Genomic DNA, 22,936 nt, shown 5'->3' with positions numbered 1-22,936 from the left:
TGGAAACCATTTGTAAGAGGCTGTTTGAATAACCCTTTCCAAGTCCTATGAATATTTGTTTCATTTTTCCATTTTTGTTGTTTGGCAGCAGAAGGTCATATTATTTGCAAACATTGCTGTTATTTTGTACCAACCCTGTTCTCGACAATCTTGCTCATGCGGAATTGGTCCAGTTTTATAGGAGGTCGATGAAAAGGTTGTCATGATGACTGGCTGTTTTAAGTGTTTAACTACTACAAGGTTGAAATGATTTCTCTTCCAAGTTAATCTGCTCAAAATCTTTAGACTAGGTGGTTGGACATGTCCATTGATGCCTGCTGTTGGAAATTAAAATGACATGTTGTATAGAATTAGATGGATGCAAAATGTATTCAGTGCAGTGAAAAAATAGAGAAGAGCTATGAGACTTGGAACGAATGTGATCCTGGGGCTTACCACCACTTTCAGCGAGACGATTCATACTGGAAAACTGGTTGAGACAAAATTTACTAGTTCTATAAAAGAATATGAGATAACGTACTATTTGTACTATGTTTACTAAGCAGCAAGGATGATTGATCTCAAGGCTTCATTTTGAGATCCAGCTGAACCTCAAGGCATGGAGAAGTTACCTAGAGATGACACGTCTGTTTTATCAAATGCTTGCTCTGCTCGTTTTACCCCACCCACGCCGACGAGCCCTTCTTATCCTTTCACCTTGCCTCTTTGCCTTCACCTTCTCCTTCTCGTCCCTAACCCCTCTGCGTTTATAACTCTTGAAGGTTACATTCCTTCCAGCAGCCATCTTCCTGACCTTCTCTGTGATCTCTGCCGCAATTACCCTATTATAAAGTTTCTTCAGACCCTTCATGAGCTTTGCGAAAGTATCAGGCTGTGGCATGAGTCCACTGTCAAGCATATCCAAACAAAATGAGCAAGCATCCTTCACATGCCCATTGGAATATAGAGCATGAATCCAAATGGTCCACGCATAGACATTCAGCTGACATCCTTTATTCATAATGCAAACCCAAATTTCTTTTGCCATTCCAAGTTTGTCATCTCTCAACAATGAATTCAACACTTCTTTCAGAGTTCCGTATTGTGGAGAAGACCAAACACCCCTTTCTATCATCTCTTTGAAGTAATCACAAGCTTCAACCAAAGATCCTTGCTCGAGAAATCCATGAATCATGATCGTGAAAGTATCAACTCCTGGGTTCAATCCACTTGATTCAATTTCATTCCAGGTCCTGGTAGCTTCTTTCAGTTCACCTAATTTACAAGCTAAACGAATCATAGAGTTATATATGTATAAATCAGGAAGACAACCTGTTCTCTTCATCTTTTCTACAAGTTCCCAACATTCTTCTAGCTCTTCCTTCTTCTCATGTGCAGCTAATATGTAATAATATGTCAATTGATTAGGCTCATAACCTTGCTTAACCATACTCTCAAGCATCTCATAAGCTCTATCAATCTTCCCCTTCTTGCAAAACCCACTAATAAGAGTAGTATAAGTTACTACATCTGCTCTGCAACCATTTCTGCCCATATCTACGAAAACCAGCATGGCTTCTTCCATACTGTCTTTTGCACAAAGAGCTTGGATCAAAATAGTGTACGAAGTAGCATTCGGTTCACAACCTTTGTTTATCATCTCCTTCAAAAGTTCATACCCATCTTGCATTTTCCCTGCAGCTGAATAACCAGATAGAAGATTGTTGTAAACTACAATATCAGGTTCAAAACCCGCTTCTTTTATTTGTACAAGAACATGTTTTGCCTCAAGTAATTTCCCTTCTCTGCACCAACCATAGAGTAGTGAAGTGAAATGTTTCAAGTTTGGCTGAAACTGCATTCTCATATCTTCAAACAACTTAGCTGCTTCTTTAACAGCTCCATTCTTGCAAAGGGCATCTAACAAACATCCAAAAACATATTCGTCAGCTTCACACCCATATTTTGGCATTTCTTCGAGCACCTGGATAGCTTTATCCACCAGCTTCACTGAAGCAAATCTCCTCATCAAAACAATAAAAACCTCCGGGCTAATCAAGTCGGGATTGTCTCGGCTCATTTGTCCGATAAGGTCCCAGACAGCTGAGAATTGCCTCATCTTTCCAAGGATTTTAACCATGGATTTATATGCGGCTTGGGTATGCTTATACCCGGGTTGCTTTGCCGACCAGATAAAAAACCGGTAGCCGAGGGTTCCGGCATCTCCACAGCGATTCAAGACCCGTTCGACCAAAGGAGGTGAGACAAATATGTCAGCTTCCTGCAACGCAAGTTCGAGCTTGGGAGTCCTAGAATGGAATTTCCTCAGGATCCTATAGATCTTTTCGACATCGGACGAGTACTCATCATGGTTGGGCTTCTCGAAATGCCGGTCGTTCTCATCTTGGATGATTAAACCGAAATTGGGTGGTGAGTCATCTTTCCGGTTTGAGACTGTCGAGATTTGTGAGATGAGGGACAAACGTCGACGAAACGAAGAGGACTTCATTTGTCCGGAGTGGAGATTTGGAAAAAGATTTGAATTGGATGAAAGGAAGCGAGTGGTACTCTTACACAGAAGGACCACTAAAAATGAAGCTCTCTGCATTTTGTCCAGTTGAACCATCAAGATAGTGAATAAAGAAACGAATGAGAAGAATCGAAGAAAATTGAGATTCAGCGTAACTTCAACTTCTCGGATATTGTACAGATTTTCTCCAGGAATAGCAGTAACAGAAATAACTAAGAAAAACTGCAAAAGCTGGACTTAAACGAGAGGAGGAAAAGACCAAGTTATATTGTACTACTCCAACACAGAGAATCATTGAACAAAATGAAAATGCGAAAAAGAAAACAAACCACCAAAAAGCCCACATCCCACACAGAATCTCAGAACAGCCGCAAAACTCAGAAAGACCACAAATACACATTCCTCTTTTAGGGTTTAAGATCCCACAAGACACCTATAGACATATATACTGATGAAGAAAACACTCGCAGTTCGGCAGTTCGAAGTTGTACCTGCTCGTTTCAGTTGCACTTCCATCGAATAAATAGCCAATTGCTGGAATTCAAGCTCGATAAAAGAAGGGATTTTGACAAAAGACGGGATGATATTATGGTCATTCATAAGCTATCCCAGACATTTCAAAAAGATCTAGGGTTATTTCTATGTAATCTATTAATCATTTCTTTCTTCCTTTGTAATTCGAGATGAAAAATCAGTATCACTGGTAAAAACTCTTTACTTGTGACATGTATGATTTAGTGCCAGATTTTTTAATTTTTTTTTCTTTTGTTTTTTTGCAAACAGGAGAGGTGGGATTGCCAGAAATGACATCATACCAAACTGCAATGCTTCATAAACTCACCCAGTCACATTAAGAACAATGAAGTCTCTTACCAAAATAATAAGAATACTGAAAGTGGAACACATTTACATCTCTTTGGATCAAGAAAAAATTACACTTATGAGTTCATAAAGTACAATAAAAAATACCTAAAAGGGAAGCTTTGAGATGTCTTCATGAGATGTGCCTGCAACTCTTGCAGTCCAGACCAGAATGAGCTGGGGTACCCCCTCCAACTTTCCTCCATTCCCGAACTTGGTAAAACCACACTGAAGGCACACACTTTCAAGAGAACTGCCTGACTAGCATCCTACCAACATGCAATACTAAGTCTTGATATGATATGTATGTACGAAGTAATTCTACTTGACTATGTATAAACTGACAGTACAAACTTACAACCTTCTAACATTCCAACATGTTGACAATCTCAGTTTTACAAGTCGTCTTATAATGTCCTGTTTGGTTGCATCGACTACAATGAACTGTGTGCTTCTCCTTATTAAGATCCTCGATGCACAGCCTCTTCTTCTCAGGGCGACCGGGTGGCCTTCGAAACTTGGGTGGCCGTACAATCCATTGGTCGTCGTCCCCAACAACCTGAGTTGCCTTACTCCATTCACTTTTATCTGGAACAGGATAAATTGGTTGGGAATAGGTTTCACAATATTTTGCTACAGTGAAACACTTCTCAGTATACTCATATACATCCTTTCCGCATGAGATGAGTGCTGCAACTGTATGTGAGCAAGGCAAGCCATAGACCTGCCAATCGCGGCATGAACAAGAGCGACTTCCAATGTTCACAATATTTGAACGGTCAGGAGATATGACCTCAAATTCAAATTCATCTGAGCGGAGAACCTGGTAGCCACTTGCACGTGACATGGCTTCTGACATCTTTTTCTCTGCAGAGGGAGCTAGAACCGTTTTCCACAACATGGATTTCTCACGTCTCTCACTAAACTCAGCCATCAGCTTACAGTGAATACGTTCGATAACCTGGATTATTGGTAATTCTCGAGCTTCCAGGATCCATCTATTGAACTCCTCTATATTTGATGAAAGATGACCATAACGGGAGCCTTCAAAGTATGCAACAGCCCAACGGGAAGGAGGAATCTGCTGGATCCATCGAGCTGCATCTGCAGAAACCTCTTCAATCTCAGCAATTCGCTCTTTAAATCCAAACGTTGTGATTGAATAAGCTGCTTTCCAAAGAAGCTGGACAAGCCTCGTGTTTTTGAACTCTTTGCCAATGCTTTCACTTAGATGTCTCATGCAAAAACCATGAGAAGTACTAGGAAATTTTCTTTTCACTGCATCTACTATTCCTTTTTGTCCATCAGATAGAATCGTAAGATGTGGTATTTTTTCGGTGTTCATCTCTAGTAGCTTATGCAACTCAGATAAAAACCACATCCAGCTTTCATCAGTTTCCACATCCACAATACCGAATGCTAATGGGAATAAAGCCCCATCCGCATCAAAAGATGTGGCAGAAAGTAAGGTACCCAGATATTTGCTTTTAAGCTGTAAGGCACCCACACCAATAAGAGGCAAGCAGCCATTAATGAAGCCATATATTGATGCATAGAAAGCAACAAAAAGTCTTTGAAACCGGTGCTCAGACCCTGTTGTCAATACTTGTGCAATACTTCCAGGATTGGTTTTTTTTATTTGCTCACAGTAAGCAGGAAGGAGGCAATATCCTTCCTCTGAGGACCCATAGATGGCAGCAAGACCCCGCTCTTTTGCTCGCCAAGCTTGCTTGTAAGGAATTGTAATCCCGTACTGTTTTTGGATATCATGTAGTATGTCCTTTGGCTTGTAATGCACATTATCACGCAATCTTTCCTCTATGAAACTCACAATCCAATCAACTGAAGCCTGATGATGTCCAAGCTGTGCAGTTCTTCCACAAGTGTGAGTTCCTTCAAGACTCCTTATTGTAAAGGTTGGAGCATTAGGAATCTTAACAGCACGAATGCGCCAAGGACAACCTTCCTTAGCACACTTAGCAAAATAACGGATGAGATCACTCTTGATTATCCGAAGCTCAAAGTGTTGAGCAATAGCTGCTTCCTTAATTGTTCTTCGAAATGTCTTCACATCAGGAAACTCTTGACCAACTGCAAAATTGTAATCTTCCATCTATAATAACCACTATAGCAAACACTTCTTCAATGCTATTATGAGCCTTCAAGTCTGCTGTTCATTACTTGCTAATGACAGCAGGGAAAGAACATAAATAATCTGGCCAAATATTTAAACTACAATTATCTTCCAACCCAAATGCCATAGAAAGCAGCGGCCAAGCATTCACTGTGATGAGAGTATAGGCAAAATACTGTGAACAAGAAGAAGGAAAAAAAAAAAGACAAATCAGGAGTTAGGACAGTGCTGTATCACACTAAATTTGTCCAAGAAGAAGCTACATTTCAGACAAAAGACAATAACTCGTGCGAAAGGAAGTTCTCCATGGATTCGACTTCTTTGACAGTAGCTACCAGACAAATATTAATCAACTTTATTTTACCAATACAGGGCATAACAACATTACAAAGAAATAAAAAAGATATGAGCAATTCAGAGAAATGAATATCAGCTTCAATGCTTAGTAGGAGAACAGAAATTCTGGCCTAAATTGTCTTAGTTTGGCAAGCAGGTGAAAAGAAGTATAAAAGGAAAAAGCTGGAGATTGGATAGCCTCAAATTTCCTCCCAAAAGAAACAACTAACTTTATGTTTAGAAATCATTTCTGTTTAGCAATTCTCCCGGAGTTCTGGATAACCTATTTGCAAATATAATGTTTTCTTTTTTTATTGGAATGATGGCAAGTATTATTTGCATAAAAACAAAGAATTCATTCAGAGGAAGGGAGGAAAAGACCAATACAGGTTAAAGGAGAGAAGGCAAACAAGCAGGATCACCCACAACAAGAGAGAGCGAGACAACTCCAGATTCAGCAGAACTACCAGCAATATGCAGCCAAGATATGGAGAGAGAAGAGCAAAGATCAGGAAGCTGCCCAAAATGTGTACCAAACGCCTCAGATAAGAGAGCCTTTCTTCATCAAGCTAATTGCAATAGCAGAGTCCCCTTCAATAATTGACCTTTAGCTGTTCTTATCAGCAAATGTGTGCACTAGAGGTGATCGATCTACTGCATTATGTAACTACAAGATTCAGGAGCCCTAAATGGTTACACTCGACTACAGTCAAATGACTCTTCTTACTACAGATTATTTATGTTCGTTAAGTTTTTTTTTTTTTTTGAAAAAGAAAGAAAAGAAACATCATCACCCATTTGGAAAAAACTCTTTGAAGATTTCCAAGTTGGAAATTCAATGATTAACAGTTAGAGGTGGCTAACACTCATGCAAGAACTTCAGAAACACAATTTGGATAAAAACGTAAAGAAAAGTACGGCAACAACACTTGCAGGCGTTGAATAACTTCTACACAAATGAATAAGGAACCCGTACTCTGCTACGTGACACCTCTTCAATCAGCAAGCTAAAAATGCCTCGCGTGAAATTCAATAACCCTGAAAAATTAAATAAATTTATCAGAGGAATAATTGTATACTGATCGAGAAACAAACAAGAACAAATACACCAGCAGTATTATACAAATGCAAAGGTGGTAAAGATAGTAAATAAATAAACGAATGAGAAGAATCGAAAGAAAATTGAGATTCTGCTTCCCGTACATTGTACTGGTTTTCTCAAGAAAAACTAGTAACAGAAATAAAAAACGCTAAAGTGAACTTAAACGAGAGAAGGAAAAGACCAAATTACATTGTACTACACCAACACAAAGATAATCATTAAACAAAATAAATATTCAAAAAAATAAAATAAAATAAAATCAAACCCCCACATATCCCAATTCCGACACCGAATCTCAGAAAAGCCTCAAATCAGAAAGGCCAAAACACACACTACTCTCCTAGGGTTTAAGCTTCCACAAGATACAGCACTCCACAATCACCTACGGACACGCTCCAAGAGAAGAAACATACCGATGAAGAAACAACTCTTGGTTCCAAGTTGTATCAGCTCATTCAGCTGCGCCTTCCGCTGACCTCCGCGTTCACAAAGAATAAATATTCAACTGCTCGAATTCAAGCTGGAGCAAGTAAGAACGTGGGCAGGCACAGCAGTTTTTCAGAGATCACGAGACCAAGTGAGCCCAAGCCTCTCGGAGCAGAGAGAGAGATTGACGCCATTAGAGGTGATGAGAGAGGAGAGAAAGGGAAAGGTGGAAAAGAAGGCCCTTTTGGGATTCTGATGAAAGATAGGGGATGATTAGGTCATCTACGAGGATATAATAGACATTTTAGAAAATACAGGGGTATTTTAGGTATTCTAATTCGTTGGAACAGACAAGGACATGGGTCGCATCCGAGAAAGAAACAGAGCCGTTGATTTCGGATTAAACTCAGTGTAGAAAAGAGGTTCGTTAAGTATTGGTTACCGTTGAAGATCGGAAGTCTGTTATGATTTATGAAGCCAACAGAAAACCTTTTCCAAGTCCTGATCAGACTCAACGCCCTTCTTACAAAATTTTCTCGTTCCTATCAATATTCAGAAGCCCTCCAACTGTTTGATCAAATTCACTCCTCTCATCTCTTTCGACCTGACCATTATACTCTGGCAAGCACCATAACTGCCTGTACTGGCCTCCGGGACTTCCAAGCCGGAAAGCAACTTCATGGTTATGTAATCCGTGCAGGATTTGAAAATTATACACACGTAAGTAATACCCTTCTTTCGTTTTATGCGAAATCAGATGATTTAGAGTCAGTGAGTCGAGTGTTTGACGAAATTCCATGCCCGGATGTGTATTCATGGACAACCATTCTGTCTGCGTATACCAAAGCTGGTTGTATTGGCTTAGCTTGTCAAATGTTTGAGAAAAATCCGCAAAAGGATGTTGCTGTGTGGAATGCTATGATCACGGGCTGTGCTGCTCAAGGGTATGAGAAGATTGCACTCGATATGTTTAACGAGATGCATCTGCTGGGTATTCGGCATGATCATTTCACTTTTGCAAGTGTTTTAGGGTTGTGCAGTACAGGAGAGCTGTTGAACCTTGGGATGCAGGTTCATTCACTCGCTATAAAAAAGGGGCTTTTAGTGTCTAGAGTTTCTGTAATTAATGCTTTACTGACTATGTATTTTAGTTATGGGATAATCGGAGATGCTTATGGTGTATTTGACGGAGCCAGGCTATGTAACCAGATCACTTTCAATGCTATGATAGGGGGTCTGATGAAATGGGGTAGAGATGTCGAGGCCCTAATAATGCTGAAATGGATGCTTGAGTCTCAATTTAGGCCCACTGGAGTGACCTTTGTAAGTATTTTAAGCGCAAGTGCATCTTCAAAAGTGGTGATGGATTTTGGAATCCAAATCCATGCTCAAGTGATTAGATTAGGTTTTGGAGAATGTAGTTTGGTTAGCAATGCATTAATAAGCATGTACTCTAGCCATGGGGACTTGATTAATGCAGAGGTTATCTTCGAGAGGCTCTGTGTGAAAGATATCGTCTCCTGGAATTCTATGATTGCAAGTTATGCTCAAGGAAACTGCTATGAGTTAGCAATCATGATCTTTCTTCGAATGCAACGTGATGAAATCGGACCAGATGAGTATACAGTGGGAGGTCTATTAGCTTGCTCTGAAAATGCTGAGATAGCTAAAATGGTTCAATCCTTTGTGATTAGAATTGGCCTAGACTCGAACACTCAAGTTGGCAATGCCCTGATTTCTGCATTTAGTAAGCAGGGTAAGATGAAAGAAGCTTATCAGGTATTTTATGACATGCCATCTAGAAATCTTATCTCTTGGAATTCAATAATATCAGGGTATCTGTTAAATGGATTTCCGGAGATTGGCTTACAGATATTTTCTGAGCTTCAGTTATCAGACATCAAACCAGACACCTTTTCTCTCACCATCATGCTGAGTGCTTGTGGAAGCATTTCAAGTTTAAGACACGGAAAGCAGATTCATGCCTACATTCTTCGATCTGGATTAGACACAGAAACGTCACTTGAGAACGCTCTTATTACGTTGTACGCTAAATGTGGAGTGTTGAACTTGTCCTCTAAAGTTTTTAGGAGAATGAATGATCGAGATGCAATCTCATGGAACTCCATGGTTTCTGCGTACGGACAGCATGGAAGGGGACAAGAAGCCATCCAGTGCTTTGAGGCAATGAGGGAGTCTGGTGTGCAGCTAGATCCAGTCACCTTCACTACAGTTCTGTCAGCATGTAGCCATGCCGGTTTAGTCAACTATGCCCGTCAGATTTTCTCGTCTATGTTCAAAGATTATGGCATAGAACCAGGTATAGACCATTACTCTTGCATTATTGATCTACTAGGCCGAGCTGGGGCACTAGATGAAGCAGAAAGATTGATAAACAAGATGCCATTTAGACCTGAATCTCGTGTATGGTGGGTTTTGCTCAGTGCCTGTAGGGACCATGGAAATGTAAGACTGGGAAAAGTCGCTGCTAGGTATCTTCTGGAAATTGAACCAGACAACCCAGCTGTTTACATTCTCTTATCGAATATTTATGCTGCCGCTGGAGAATGGGTTGAAGCAGCTGCCACAAGAGAATTCATGAGCAGAAAAGGAGTCATGAAGAAGCCCGGGTGCAGTTGGATGGAATTAGTGAATCCCAACTGATTCTTCACTGGAGGACGTTGGCTCAAGCAGGCCATTCCCAACCAGCAACTTAAAGTAATAACAACTGACAAAGATTATTATTTTGGCTGTCACTGGAGGTCTCTGCCTGAAGAAAGCGAGACCCTTGTCCATAAACAGTTATTTAAAGTGATAGCAATTGATGAAAATTATTTTTTGAATGTAAACGAAGAAACAGAATTAATGACGCCTGAGTTGCTTTCTCCATAGCCACTAAAAAGTTGGCCTAGATTTTCTCGACTTGCGTGATACAGTTGACAAGCAATTCAGTCGTCAAGCTGATAACTGATCATTTTCCAACGAATATAATGTTATTGACAGAGTTCAGTCTAGTTTAAATGCAGTTTGATGCACCAAATTTTAAATTTATTAGACAACATGTACAACACTTAGCACAAGGCTCCCTAAGCAGATCTGACTGGAACTAATGCTAACACCTGAAGAAACAAAATGCCAGAATTCGTGTTGCAGCTATTCATATCTTTTCACTGGCGGGAGGAGCTCTATAATATGCTGGAACAGTAGCAGGAAAAAACATCTGCCTAACACCTTCTGCCTTGATAATGGGGAGGATGATATTTGAGGCACCCTGGAACGAGAAAAACTAAAAGAATGAAGAAACCCACTACTTTGCCATAGTAAACAAAAATCTAAGGATGCTATTAGGAAATAATTTTAAAACACAAATAGGGTAAAGCATATACTGACCAACAGCAGTCTAGCTCCAATCCACAAACGCTTTGGTGAAGGAAATGGCAGTAGCAGCCTGCCAACACCAAATATAGCCACCGCAAAGAAATGGCACACCAAACTCAGTGGGCGAGGATTTAGACCAGATAGCAATGCAACAGGTCCAGATGAGAAGACACCTCCAAGGGATAGGTAATCAAAACAGGCCTGACGCATTTCCTTCATTGCCTGATCAGTTGAGGCACAGAAAACCTTGTACAGAGCACCCGCCAATGTATTTATTGTAGATGCCGTAGGCTTCAAAAGCCAAAAAATGTTAACAAAAAAATATAAGAACACATTTTAAATTTTAAAAAGAAAAAAAAAAAAAAGGAAAGGGAAAGGGTCAACAGAAAAAGGAAACCACTATCCTAACCTTCCTCAAGGTGTAAAAGGACTCCAGATACTTGCATAGAGCCGATGAATCACTCAAATCACGTAAAGGTGTCAGAAGATTGCGAAGGACGGCAATATCGGATAAGGCCACTGTCATTCCACCTCCAGTTAAAGGGTGGCGCATATTAAAAGCATCACCCATTAGAAGAGCCCCTGGTGTGGGGAAAGGGGATGCAGGCATGCTCTTGTTTGGCATTGTCCTCACAGATCCTCTATCAATAGCAGATATGAAGGCATCATGGAGCTTTGCTGGAAGCTGAAACAATAAAAACCATATACTTTAGAAATGTTGCAAGGCAGGTAGGATCTTGACATGCCAAAAAAATGAAAATCTTGTAAAGCTAAAAGAATTTTAAGGAACCTGTGGAGCCACAACAGTCCTCAGATAGTTGGCCATTTCACCATTACCTACAGAAGGTAACTTTTGGCCAGGTACATCAACCAAACACCGGACCTCATTACTGCTTATGGGATAGAACAATATGGGTGACGGGTCTGCTAAGATAACATGTCCATGGTTGGGGCATGGAAGTTCACAGTTTTCCAATACCAAACCCACAAAATGTGATGGAACCTCTACCTGCAAAGAGAGAGTTTAAATACAAGCAGAATGTAATCTCAAACAACCAAAACATCTTACCGAAAACAATATAATAAAAACAATTTCAAATCAACTTTTTATTATTCTATTTTTCAGAACAATAATATTAAAGATAAACGATGCTCAACCATTAAGATGCTAATCCTTCATAAGACAAAGAAAGAAAACATACTTAATGGGCAATAGTAAGCTAAACATTCACCTTAGGAATACAAAGAGAGCGCCGCAAATTCGAAAAACAGCCATCACAAACAATAGTGAGAGGTGCATGTGCTCTTAATTCTTCACCTTTTTTGGTCTTGTAGTTCACTCCCATGACAGTTCCATTCTCTTCAATAAGGGAAGTAACGGTTCCTTGCTCAAGTTTAACACTGACGCAAACACCAACAAAAACTGGATTAGTTACCAAACGATATAACAAACTACAATGCAAGGCATAAAAACTTCACATAAGTGTACATTCAGAATCCATGTGCTATCTTTTACCTATGTAAGCACTATTTTTTTATCAATTCAACAAGAAAGAAAAAGATAGTAATCCAGAGATGGGCAGTTAATGCCCCCGGAAGAATTTAAAGTAGCAGCAGCATGTTATTCAGAGAAATTGAACCATGATAGCATTTCCATCCATGTCATCCATTGTCCCACTGCCTGACGTCCCCTTCCAGCTGGATGGTTGAAGCTTAATTTTGATGTTAACCCACGGGGCAACTTTAAACTGGTTGGTGGTGGTAGAGTTACAAGGGATTCATCAAGTAATGTCAGTGTTGTTTCTTGTTCCCCTTTCAGTCAATGTGATTCCATAGTAGTGAAGCTAAGGGTCCCACTCTAGGGCCTCAAAACTCTTCGTTAACAGATAAGCTTCCCCCTTAATAGTTGAAGGGGATTCGGCAGCTGTCATCAGCTTGACCTCCAGGAAGAAATCGCCCCCAAGGTGTTTCTTATGTACTTTAATGTGATGGATATAAGTTGACTCTTATCTGTATCATGGTGCCACACAACCAGAAGGGCCAATGGGATTGTTGATTACTTCTCTAGAATAGGGGCTGATCCATAACATCTCGCTAATGGTCAAAGTGCCAAGCCCACTTGATCCGTTTCTCCTATAGCTTTCGTTATTCTGTTCTTATTGGTTTCATGTGGTGCAAAATCAAATGCACTGTCGTCTTCATGAGTTTTCTAACAAAAAAATTTAGAATTGTCAATATTGGCAAGATTAACGAATCCAACCAGTAAACCCAATGAAACAGAGGGCATACACATCAGCTCAATACACATAGAATGCTAGCACTGTTCTACATGAACAGAGGGAAACAACAAGAAGAAACAACTTAAAAGGACTAGGTAACAAAAATACAGGAGTTAAAAAATATTATTCGTGATAGAAAAGAGCATAAAGAAAACAAAAAAGAAAATAAATTAGGAGAAAAAAGTAGTAGGAAAGGTGACTGAATTGCAGCATAAGTGAGACGGAGGATGAAGCCATGGTGTGGCCAAACACCAAGGTGGAAGACTGTGCAAGTCCAGTGCACAGCAATAGAAGCAATGGCCAAGGCCAAGTGCAATGGCACGGCCCAGAGGGGCGCACACATATGGCTGGCCCAGCATCAACTTCAGCAAAAGAAGACACACTTGAGCTTGCCAAACGGATAGTCAAGCAACAAGGTGCACAACCACCGCAACAGCCAGCTCAGACACAAGGCAGCACGCCAGCAGACACTTCTGGCGGGGCGAAATGGGGTTGGGCGCAACCAGGAATCCTGGCGGGTCGAAATGGGGTTGTTGGCGCCCAACCAGGACTCCAGGCAAGGCGAAATGGGGTTTCCTCAGGACGCCAGGCGCAGGCGCGCGCGCGGCAGGACTCCAGGCACAGGCGCCAGGCGCCAGGCGCCCGCGCGCGCAGGACTTCAGGCGCAGCCGCCCGCGGGCGAAATGGGGTTTCCGCCAGGCGCCAGGCGCCCCGCGCGAAATGGGGTTTCCTGGCGACCAAGTCGCCAGGCGCCAGCCTGACCAGGGCGCCCCTTGACGCCAGAAACCGAATTTTTGGGATCTGACGGATTTTTGAGCGTTTTTAGAGATTTCAAAAGGCCTAGGGAGAGACTATAAATAGAGAGGCCTCTCCCATTGTAAAAGGGTCGAAAAATCCTTAGCCTTCTTTACTCTTTTGGTGTATAGAGAGAGTTTTTAGCCTTGGCCTTCAAGAGTGTTTGGCCACCCTTTGTAATCTTGTATTCTCAATACAAAGTAGGTTTTTCTCTTCTATACCTTGGTGTTTTCGTTGTCCCATTTGGCTTGCAACTTCTTGTGTGAAGTATTGGTTGGAGGATCCGAGGCTCAAGGAGGCTGACTAGTTCTTCGGAAGAGCTAGGCCGCACGGGGTAGATATTCCGCTTGGCTAGACGGACCTAGCCCAAATCTAACCGCGTGACAACTGGTATCAGAGCGTACGTTGCAATCAATGGCTTCCACAAGTGGGGAAGATGCTTCAAGAGGCAAAGATCAAGTAAGTGATGTTAACTTTCGTTTTTCTACTCTTGAACATCGGTTGGACAGTGTTGAGAACCTTTGTACGAATTGGGAGGAATTCGTTCAAAAGACTATTGAGGAGCATCAGCCAACTCCGAATTGGCTGAGAGGATTTGAAGAGGACGTCCATTCGGCCATGGCTGTCATGAGGATGGAAATGGAACGATTGGGGAAGGATGTCAAAGATCTCTCGGGAGAGCTTGGGGCAAGACTCACTTTGTGCGAACGAGCCTTAGCAAATGGAGGGGCTGTTCACACACAAGCGAAGATAAAGGTGCCCGAACCGAAGTCTTTCAATGGAGGGAGAGACGTGAAGGTCATAGATAATTTTCTATGGCAAGTGGAGCAATACTTCCATGCAAGCAAGCTCACCGATGAGCAAGCTAAGGTTAGTACGGCTGCCATGTTCCTATCCGATGATGCGATTCTTTGGTGGAGAAGACGCATGGGAGATGAGCAAGAGGGAGAGGACCCCGTCCACACTTGGGAGGATTTCAAGAGGGAGCTGCGGAGGCAGTTCTTTCCGGAGGATGTCGAGTACCAAGCAAGGAAGGAACTACGTGCATTGACGCAAAAAGGTACAATTAAAGAATATGTACAATCCTTCACTTCTCTTATGCTTTGTATCTCCAACATGACGGATGAGGACCGTCTCTTCTCCTTTCTTGTTGGCCTTCGTCCATGGGCTGAGCAAGAATTGAGAAGGAGGGAGGTAAAGACACTAGTTTCAGCGTTATCTACGGCTGAAAAGTTAACCGAATACGAGAGGAGGAATGATTCGGTTAACAAGGTGTCCAAGGAAAATAATGGTAAAACAAATTTTAAGAAGAAGGAGAAAGGGGAGAAGAAGCCATGGGTAAAGGATACCAAGGCTAGGCCGGAAGAAAAGAAGAGAGGGGACAAACAGAGGAAAAAGGTACATTGTTTCATTTGTGAGGGAGAGCACTATGCGAGGGATTGTCCTAAAAAGAGACTCCTCAACGCTGCTCAAACAGAAATGGAAAATGGAGGAATTGAGCCTAGGATGGGTTCTCTAACCCTTCTCAATGCTGTTGTCCGTTCCAAGGAGGAGAAGGCTGCTCCACTTCCAGTAAGACCCTCAAGAGAACTTCTTTTTATTTCTCTCACACTTGCTGGACACACTGTTAAGGCAATGGTGGACACGGGTGCTACCCACAACTTCCTTTCGGAGGAGGAGGCTAGGCGCCTAAGAATACGAGGAGAGAAAGATGGAAGCAAGATGAAGGCGGTAAATTCTACTGCTCGTGAAGTCCAAGGCGTTGCCAGGAATGTACCGGTGGTGATAGGCAAGTGGGTTGGATTTCAGAACTTTACCATTGTTAGCATGGACGATTTCAAGGTAATTTTGGGAATGGAGTTCTTCAAGGTTTGTAAGGCATTTATAATGCCACATGTGGGGGTAGTGGGAATTATGGACGAGCAAAGTCCTTGTACAATTTCTGAAGTTGAGACCAAAGATGTAACAAACAAGGATTTAATGCTATCAGCCCTCCAGCTTAAGAAAGGTCTTAAGCAGGGTTGTTCTACTTACATTGCTTCTCTTTGTGCTATGGAGCAGAATGAGGCATTGCCTACCCCTAAGGAGATACAAACCGTTTTGCATGAGTATGGAGACGTCATGCCGGAGCAACTTCCAGCGAGGTTACCACCTAGAAGAGGGGTAGACCATCGCATAGAGCTTGAGCCCGGAGCAAGGAAGCCAGCACAAGCACCATATCGGATGGCGCCCAAAGAGTTGGATGAATTACAGAGACAACTCAGTGAGCTGCTGGATTCTGGGTTCATAAAGCCAAGCAAAGCACCTTATGGGGCCCCTATACTATTTTAGACAAAGAAAGATGGAAGTATGAGACTATGCATCGACTATAGGGCGCTCAACAAGGTAACCATAAAAAACAAGTACCCTATTCCTCTTATTGTTGATCTCTTTGATCAATTGAAGGAGGCTAGAGTTTTCTCCAAGCTGGATTTGAGAAGTGGTTACTACCAAGTTCGAATTGCGGAAGGAGACGAAGGGAAGACTACTTGTGTAACGAGATATGGGGCTTACGAGTTCATGGTTATGCCCTTTGGCCTAACCAACGCACCAGCAACTTTCTGCACTCTCATGAATGAGGTATTTTCCGAGTACTTAGACAAATTTGTCGTTGTGTATTTGGATGATATTGTGGTGTATAGCAAGAGTATGGAAGAGCACAAAGAACATCTTCGAAAAGTGTTCAAGAAATTGAGACACAATCAGCTATATGTCAAGAAGGAGAAGTGCTCATTTGGGTTGCAAGAGGTGTCCTTTCTTGGACATTGGATAGGGGAAGGACGGATATGGATGGACAGCAAGAAGGTGGAGGCTGTGCGTGATTGGTCAATCCCTACCAAGGTGCGTGAGCTTAGAAGTTTTCTTGGCTTAGCGAACTATTATAGGAGGTTTATCAAGGGGTTCTCAGCTATAGCAGCCCCCTTGACCGATCTCCTAAAGAAGGACCAAAAATGGCGATGGACGGACTCATGCCAAGGAGCATTCCAGCGGCTGAAGGATACCATAATGGTTGAACCAGTGCTTCACCTTGCTGATTTCAGCAAGCCATTTGAGGTACATACCGATGCCTCAAATTATGCCATTGGGGGTGTGCTAGAACAAGAAGGACACCCAGTCGCTTATGAGAGTAGGAAGCTCAATGAAACTGAGCAACGGTACACTGTACAAGAAAGAGAAATGACGGCGGTAGTGCATTGTTTACGTCTTTGGAGGCACTATCTTTTAGGCTCCAAATTTATTGTAAGAACTGACAATGTTGCTTCTAGTTACTTTCTTACACAGAAAAAGCTCAGTCCAAAACAGGCCCGATGGCAAGATTTCTTGGCCGAGTTTGATTTTGAGATGATGTACAAGGCAGGGAAGACAAATGGTGCTGCCGACGCACTGAGCAGGAAGGTGGACGCACCTATCTCTTACGAGGAAGAGACCAGCCAGAGCTTGGCGCATATGGCGCAAGAAGGACCAGCACCTTGCATGCATGCGGCTGAGGAGAAGACGCATGCGGCTGAATCCCCGCATACCGCAGCAGACGGCACTTGCTTCACGCGCACCACGCGCGGTGCGATAGCAGCAACACACGAAGAGGCGCGCGGCGCAAGCGTAGGCGCAGGAGATATGCGCTTTACGCAAGGCAAGCGCGCGCATGGAAGACCATCTTGGCGCAGAAACAGAAAATGAAACTTTGCGATTACAAGCCTTGGCAGCAATTACACAAGTTGGTACGGAGTTGCTAGACAAGATTCGCATTGGAATTCGCCAAGATGCCCAGGCTTACAACATTGTACAAGTTGCTGCCTTGGGAGAGACGAGAAGATTTTGGCTTGACGACGGATTGCTCAAGACCAAAGGTAATCGACTTTATGTGCCTAAGTTCGATAACCTAAGGCGTGACCTCTTGAGGGAATGCCATGATACCTTGTGGGCGGGACATCCAGGTCAAAGAAGGACATTGGCCTTGTTGTCTGGCCACATGGAGAATGATGTGGAGGAGTTTGTGCGCACGTGTCTTATCTGTCAACAAGATAAGATCGAACAACGCAAGCCTAGGGGTTTGCTACAGCCCTTACCTATTCCAAAGCGGTCGTGGGAGTCTATTTCGATGGACTTCATCTCTGGATTACGTAAGAAAGATGGGCTGGCGTCTATCATGGTGGTGGTAGACAGATTTACGAAGTATGGAACATTCGTAGCAGTGCCGAGTGATTGTACAGCAGACGGAGCAGCTAGAGCATTCATGGCACATGTGGTGAAGCATTGGGGATTGCCCACAACGATCATCAGTGATCGTGACCCCAGATTCACAGGAAAATTCTGGACCGAGTTATTCAAACTAATGGGAACATCTCTAAGTTTTTCCACTAGTTTTCATCCTCAAAGTGACGGCCAAACTGAGCGGGTAAATGCTTTGTTAGAACAGTACTTACGCCACTTTGTTGCAGCAAATCAGAAAAACTGGCCAGACTTGTTAGACGTGGCCCAGTTTTCATACAATTTGCAGAAATCGGAATCAACCGGGCATAGTCCTTTCGAGTTGGCGACAGGACGACAGCCTTTGGCTCCCACGGGTCTCTTTCCAGACACTTCACGGAAAAGTCCAGCAGCTCATCAGTTGGCGAAGAGGTGGAAAGAGAAAACGGAGTTGGCACGGGTCTTATTGCATAAGGCAGCCAAAAAGATGAAGAAACATGCTGATTTGAAGAGGAGGGAGTCTTCTTTCAATATTGGTGACCAGGTCCTTCTCAAACTCAGACCTGAGCAATTTCGTCACCTTAGAAGCAGGAACAAAAGTCTTTTGAAGAAATATGAAGGACCCTTTCCTATCATTGAACGTGTGGGCAACCTCGCCTACAAATTGCAGCTGCCAAAAAGGTTTAAGTTCCACAATGTTTTTCATGCATCGAACCTTAAACCCTATTTTGAAGATCCGGACCCGGACAGAGTAGTTGACCCAAGAGCTCCCATGGATATATCTACTACCTTTGACAATAGGGTAGAGTATATTATTGCAGACCGAGAGGAGCGCCAAAGGGGCAAGCCCCGGAGGACGCAATACTTGGTCAAGTGGCAAGGTCAACCGGAAAGTGAGGCAACATGGCAAGACGCTGCCGAGTTATGGCAGTTCGAAAAGGAGGTAGCCGTCTATCGCCAGGGGTTGCAGACGAGGGCGTCTGCCTTATGGCGGTGAGAGTATGAGACGGAGGATGAAGCCATGGTGTGGCCAAACACCAAGGTGGAAGACTGTGCAAGTCCAGTGCACAGCAATAGAAGCAATGGCCAAGGCCAAGTGCAATGGCACGGCCCAGAGGGGCGCACACATATGGCTGGCCCAGCATCAACTTCAGCAAAAGAAGACACACTTGAGCTTGCCAAACGGATGGCCAAGCAACAAGGTGCACAACAACCCCAACAGCCAGCTCAGACACAAGGCAGCACGCCAGCAGACACTTCTGGCGGGGCGAAATGGGGTTGGGCGCAACCAGGAATCCTGGCGGGGCGAAATGGGGTTGCTGGCGCCCAACCAGGACTCCAGGCAGGGCGAAATGGGGTTTCCTCAGGACGCCAGGAGCAGGCGCGCGCGCGGCAGGACTCCAGGCACAGGCGCCAGGCGCCCGCGGGCGAAATGGGGTTTCCGCTAGGCGCCAGGTGCCCCGCGCGAAATGGGGTTTCCGCCAGGCGCCCGCGGGCGAAATGGGGTTTCCGCCAGGCGCCAGGCGCCCCGCGCGAAATGGGGTTTCCTGGGCGCCAGGCGCCAGGCGCCCCGCGCGAAATGGGGTTTCCTGGCGACCAAGTCGCCAGGCGCCAGCCTGACCAGGGCGCCCCTTGATGCCAGAAACCGAATTTTTGGGATCTGACGGATTTTTGAGCGTTTTTAGAGATTTCAAAAGGCCTAGGGAGAGACTATAAATAGAGAGGCCTCTCCCATTGTAAAAGGGTCGAAAAATCCTTAGCCTTCTTTACTCTTTTGGTGTATAGAGAGAGTTTTTAGCCTTGGCCTTCAAGAGTGTTTGGCCACCCTTTGTAATCTTGTATTCTCAATACAAAGTAGGTTTTTCTCTTCTATACCTTGGTGTTTTCGTTGTCCCATTTGGCTTGCAACTTCTTGTGTGAAGTATTGGTTGGAGGATCCGAGGCTCAAGGAGGCTGACTAGTTCTTCGGAAGAGCTAGGCCGCACGGGGTAGATATTTCGCTTGGCTAGACGGAACTAGCCCAAATCTAACCGCGTGACAATAAGCATATAAAGCATGCCATTTATATGGAAATTTTGCCAAAAACAGTCATATCGTAAATGTGAGTGTCCATCATCTGTCTAACAGACATACAGAGTGATGCAGAGACTGGGGTCATGTCTCAGTCATCAAGAAGATTATAATTTGACCTCAAGGAGATCTTATCTAAAATATTGGTGCAGAGCCACAATTATGCTAACTGCAAGCTGGCCCTCAAGTTTAGTGCAGTAATGCATCCCAGAAGGTTAAAGAACTAAATCATTATGGAAGCTCAAATGAAGAAGTTACAGAATTACAGTTATTTAGATCTTAACCTAAAACTGGCATTTTTTCTCCCATTCAATAACGGATGATTCCTACAAGAAAAAATTTTCTTATATTTTATTACAAGAAACCAGATATCAAGACAGTAGTTGGCAAAGAAACCACTCAAGTCACAGAAAAGATCTACTATCTGCCACTAAGATGATTTGACAACTGATCGTTTACAAAAAGCAGGACAGAGAGAGAGAAAGCATACTTAGGAAGAGAAGCTGCTTTTTCCCGCATCTTCTGTATGAAACGCCCATTATGAAAGCTTCTCCCAGAAACATCATCATCAAATTTCTCCAAAGGATACGAGATTTTTGCATCTCTTCCATCCTTAAAAAGGGCATAACCAAGCACTCTTTGAGCATCAATGTCCAGCACACAATCTGTAGGAATATAATATCTTCAAATATTTTATGATATCTCTGACAACAAGAATCCACCAATACTTTGTGGTTAAAAGAATCATCAATCTAAGTTGCAATTTTTATTATGCTTCTCTCAAGTGTCAAGCATCAATGCCAGCAAGAGATCCTCATGCTTACCCTCAAGTCCCAACTCAATAAGCTTCAGATATCCACCTGGTTGTAACAGTTCTCCAACAATTCTGTCAGGCTCACTTAAATCTCTCTCAATCACATGCACATTGCGCCCATCCTGTTACAACAAAGTAAGATATGAAATAAAGGTTTTGACAACAAAGACTCTTACATCCAAACCTGTGCAGTTGGAGAAAACAAGAAAACAAATATCAAGCCTATGTCTGTTATTAGATAATGCTTGTAATTTGTGTTCTCAAAAAATATGTGCTATATCAAGACATTCATGCTTACTGTTAGTTGTGTTTGCGCTCAATGAAAAATATTTCACATTTAATTGGATAAGTGATTTTGTCTGATGCCACAAGGTTTGCGCTAAAAAAACAAGAAACAAATTCATTGACAAATCTATAAGTGTTATATGGTATAATAACTATTAGCATCACGGTTTTACAAGCTTTGATTTTTAATATATAAGTGTAAATATAGATCATCTATCTAATACCTCAAACTTCCATCAATCCCTTGAAAATTGGGCTAACAAGTGCAAGGATAAATTCCCAGTCAGTTTCCTAGTAGAGCACTGACAAGATTCCAACACTAAACATTTCTTGGAAACAGTTAATCATGAAACCGATTTCTAGCTTTTCCTTGGATATAGATTTAAAGAGGTATCAACAGGGCCTTCAAAGTCCAACAACCGCAGTTTGGAGCCCCACAGAACGGACGACTGACAAAAGTAAAAACTATTGAGGAACCAAGAAAATTCAATTTGAAATGGAAAAAACAGTGTCGCCAAACAAAATGCTGAAAAGGATTTCATTTCATCTCATTTTTGCATCCCAGTAAATACCCATAGATATCCCTAGCGGAACCAGAACAAAAACAGAAATTACCACCATAAACAAGCTGAAGACCCCTATTCCCACAATCAACCACAACGAAACAAAACATCTCCAAAACCAGAGAGAACAAATTTTTCAACCACCCAAATCAAAATCAAGGAAAACACAACCTTTCCGAGCGTGTAAGAGAGGGCGGAACCAGCAACACCAGCTCCCACAACAATCACGTCCGTACCACCACCCGGCAAGCCTTTCCCCACAACATTCTCTCCGTCCGCTCGGAACCCAGCGGAATATCCCTCATTATCCCCGCCCTTCTTCTTTCTTCCGCACCATCCAGGCAACAGCACAAAGGTGAGCAGAGCCGCTACGAATCCTCCCAAGAGATACTGAACCTGCAGCATCTTCGAAGGAGGAAACGGCCGGTTGCAGCTTACGCGAAGATCTCGATGACGACTTCGGTTCAGATACCGATTCCCCTCGCCGCAGGCAGCCGAGGTTACATCGGAAATTGAGGATTGAAGGGGAGCCTCACGCTTCCTCGCGGCGAGAAGAATCAGTCGCTCGTTGGCAGAGACGGGAGTTGTTAATACGTGGACGCCAGGCATCGCCAGATTGAAATCGGCCTCAAAACGGAGCGGCGGTAACCATGGACGCCGTTGGAGCACTCAGCGTAATACCAAATGACACGAAGGCCCCAATAGTGACTTGAAATTCCTGACTTGGTACCCATCTATCAATGCTACAGCAGAGGGGCGTTTACGTAACGGCATCATAAATTGGGTTTAGAAAGTGTGGGAACGAATCAATGGGGCTTCAAATAATAAAAACTAATTAATTAAGAATAAAATTTAGTTTAAGTGATTTTCAATTGCGTATTTCGAGTGATATTGTGATCAAGATTATTAACCTTTTTATTAACTCGTTTAAGAAAAAAAAAATGAGTGCAAGGTATATTTGTTATATAAGACGTTGAGACTAAACTAATTTAGTTGGATTTTAATAGAAATATTTATATTATTTTATTAATAAAATATTTTATTTATTATATTAAGTGAAATTATTTATCCACATTTACAAATATATTCAAAAAAGTTATTCCTAAGCCCACGACAGGGTGAAGCCAAAACAAGTCTATATCTTACAAGGTTTATTT

At 42.7% G+C, this 22,936-nt stretch overlaps 4 protein-coding genes across 4 annotated transcripts; 1 reads left to right on the top strand and 3 right to left on the bottom strand.

Moving 5' to 3' along the window:
* Positions 1-456: 456 nt before the first annotated feature.
* LOC137953740 (pentatricopeptide repeat-containing protein At3g49730) lies at positions 457-2,990 on the bottom strand. Its single transcript, XM_068801234.1, has one exon. It carries the CDS (start codon positions 2,603-2,605, stop codon positions 635-637), a length of 1,971 nt encoding a protein of 656 aa, XP_068657335.1. The 5' UTR covers positions 2,606-2,990; the 3' UTR covers positions 457-634.
* A 339-nt stretch (positions 2,991-3,329) lies between these two features.
* On the bottom strand, positions 3,330-7,490 carry LOC137953424 (uncharacterized). Its single transcript, XM_068800827.1, has 3 exons — positions 7,356-7,490; positions 6,817-6,878; positions 3,330-5,679 (listed from the first exon to the last, which is right to left on the bottom strand). The coding sequence occupies exon 3, from the start codon at positions 5,481-5,483 to the stop codon at positions 3,735-3,737; it is 1,749 nt and encodes a 582-aa protein (XP_068656928.1). The 5' UTR covers positions 5,484-5,679; positions 6,817-6,878; positions 7,356-7,490; the 3' UTR covers positions 3,330-3,734.
* Positions 7,491-7,839: 349 nt separating this feature from the next.
* LOC137953161 (pentatricopeptide repeat-containing protein At3g49740) lies at positions 7,840-10,235 on the top strand. The gene has a single exon (XM_068800417.1). The coding sequence runs from the start codon at positions 7,840-7,842 to the stop codon at positions 10,030-10,032; it is 2,193 nt and encodes a 730-aa protein (XP_068656518.1). The 3' UTR covers positions 10,033-10,235.
* Positions 10,236-10,304: 69 nt separating this feature from the next.
* Positions 10,305-22,462, bottom strand: LOC137953163 (squalene epoxidase 3-like). Its single transcript, XM_068800418.1, has 8 exons — positions 21,951-22,462; positions 20,942-21,053; positions 20,608-20,782; positions 11,979-12,147; positions 11,537-11,755; positions 11,156-11,431; positions 10,759-11,037; positions 10,305-10,639 (listed from the first exon to the last, which is right to left on the bottom strand). The coding sequence occupies exons 1-8, from the start codon at positions 22,386-22,388 to the stop codon at positions 10,526-10,528; spliced, it is 1,782 nt and encodes a 593-aa protein (XP_068656519.1). The 5' UTR covers positions 22,389-22,462; the 3' UTR covers positions 10,305-10,525.
* Between the last annotated feature and the right edge of the window lie 474 nt (positions 22,463-22,936).

Source organism: Aristolochia californica, unplaced genomic scaffold (assembly GCF_029961685.1).
Source record: "Aristolochia californica isolate CCGP_79_NKW_82.1479 unplaced genomic scaffold, dmAriCali1.0.hap1 SCAF_16, whole genome shotgun sequence".
NCBI lineage: Eukaryota > Viridiplantae > Streptophyta > Magnoliopsida > Piperales > Aristolochiaceae > Aristolochia > Aristolochia californica.
This window is presented reverse-complemented; position numbering and strand designations above follow the sequence as displayed.

Bases quoted from the DNA above. Each gene is read 5' to 3' on its own strand.
- LOC137953163 (XM_068800418.1), bottom strand. From the start codon at position 22,388: ATGCCTGGCGTCCACGTATTAACAACTCCCGTCTCTGCCAACGAGCGA. The intron at 21,054-21,950 runs GTTGTGTTTTCC...TTGTTGTAACAG, and splicing joins TCTCTTACACGCTCGGAAAG to GATGGGCGCAATGTGCATGT. The intron at 11,432-11,536 runs GTTCCTTAAAAT...TTATTGTTTCAG, and splicing joins GGACTGTTGTGGCTCCACAG to CTTCCAGCAAAGCTCCATGA.
- LOC137953740 (XM_068801234.1), bottom strand. From the start codon at position 2,605: ATGGTTCAACTGGACAAAATGCAGAGAGCTTCATTTTTAGTGGTCCTT.
- LOC137953424 (XM_068800827.1), bottom strand. From the start codon at position 5,483: ATGGAAGATTACAATTTTGCAGTTGGTCAAGAGTTTCCTGATGTGAAG.
- LOC137953161 (XM_068800417.1), top strand. From the start codon at position 7,840: ATGAAGCCAACAGAAAACCTTTTCCAAGTCCTGATCAGACTCAACGCC.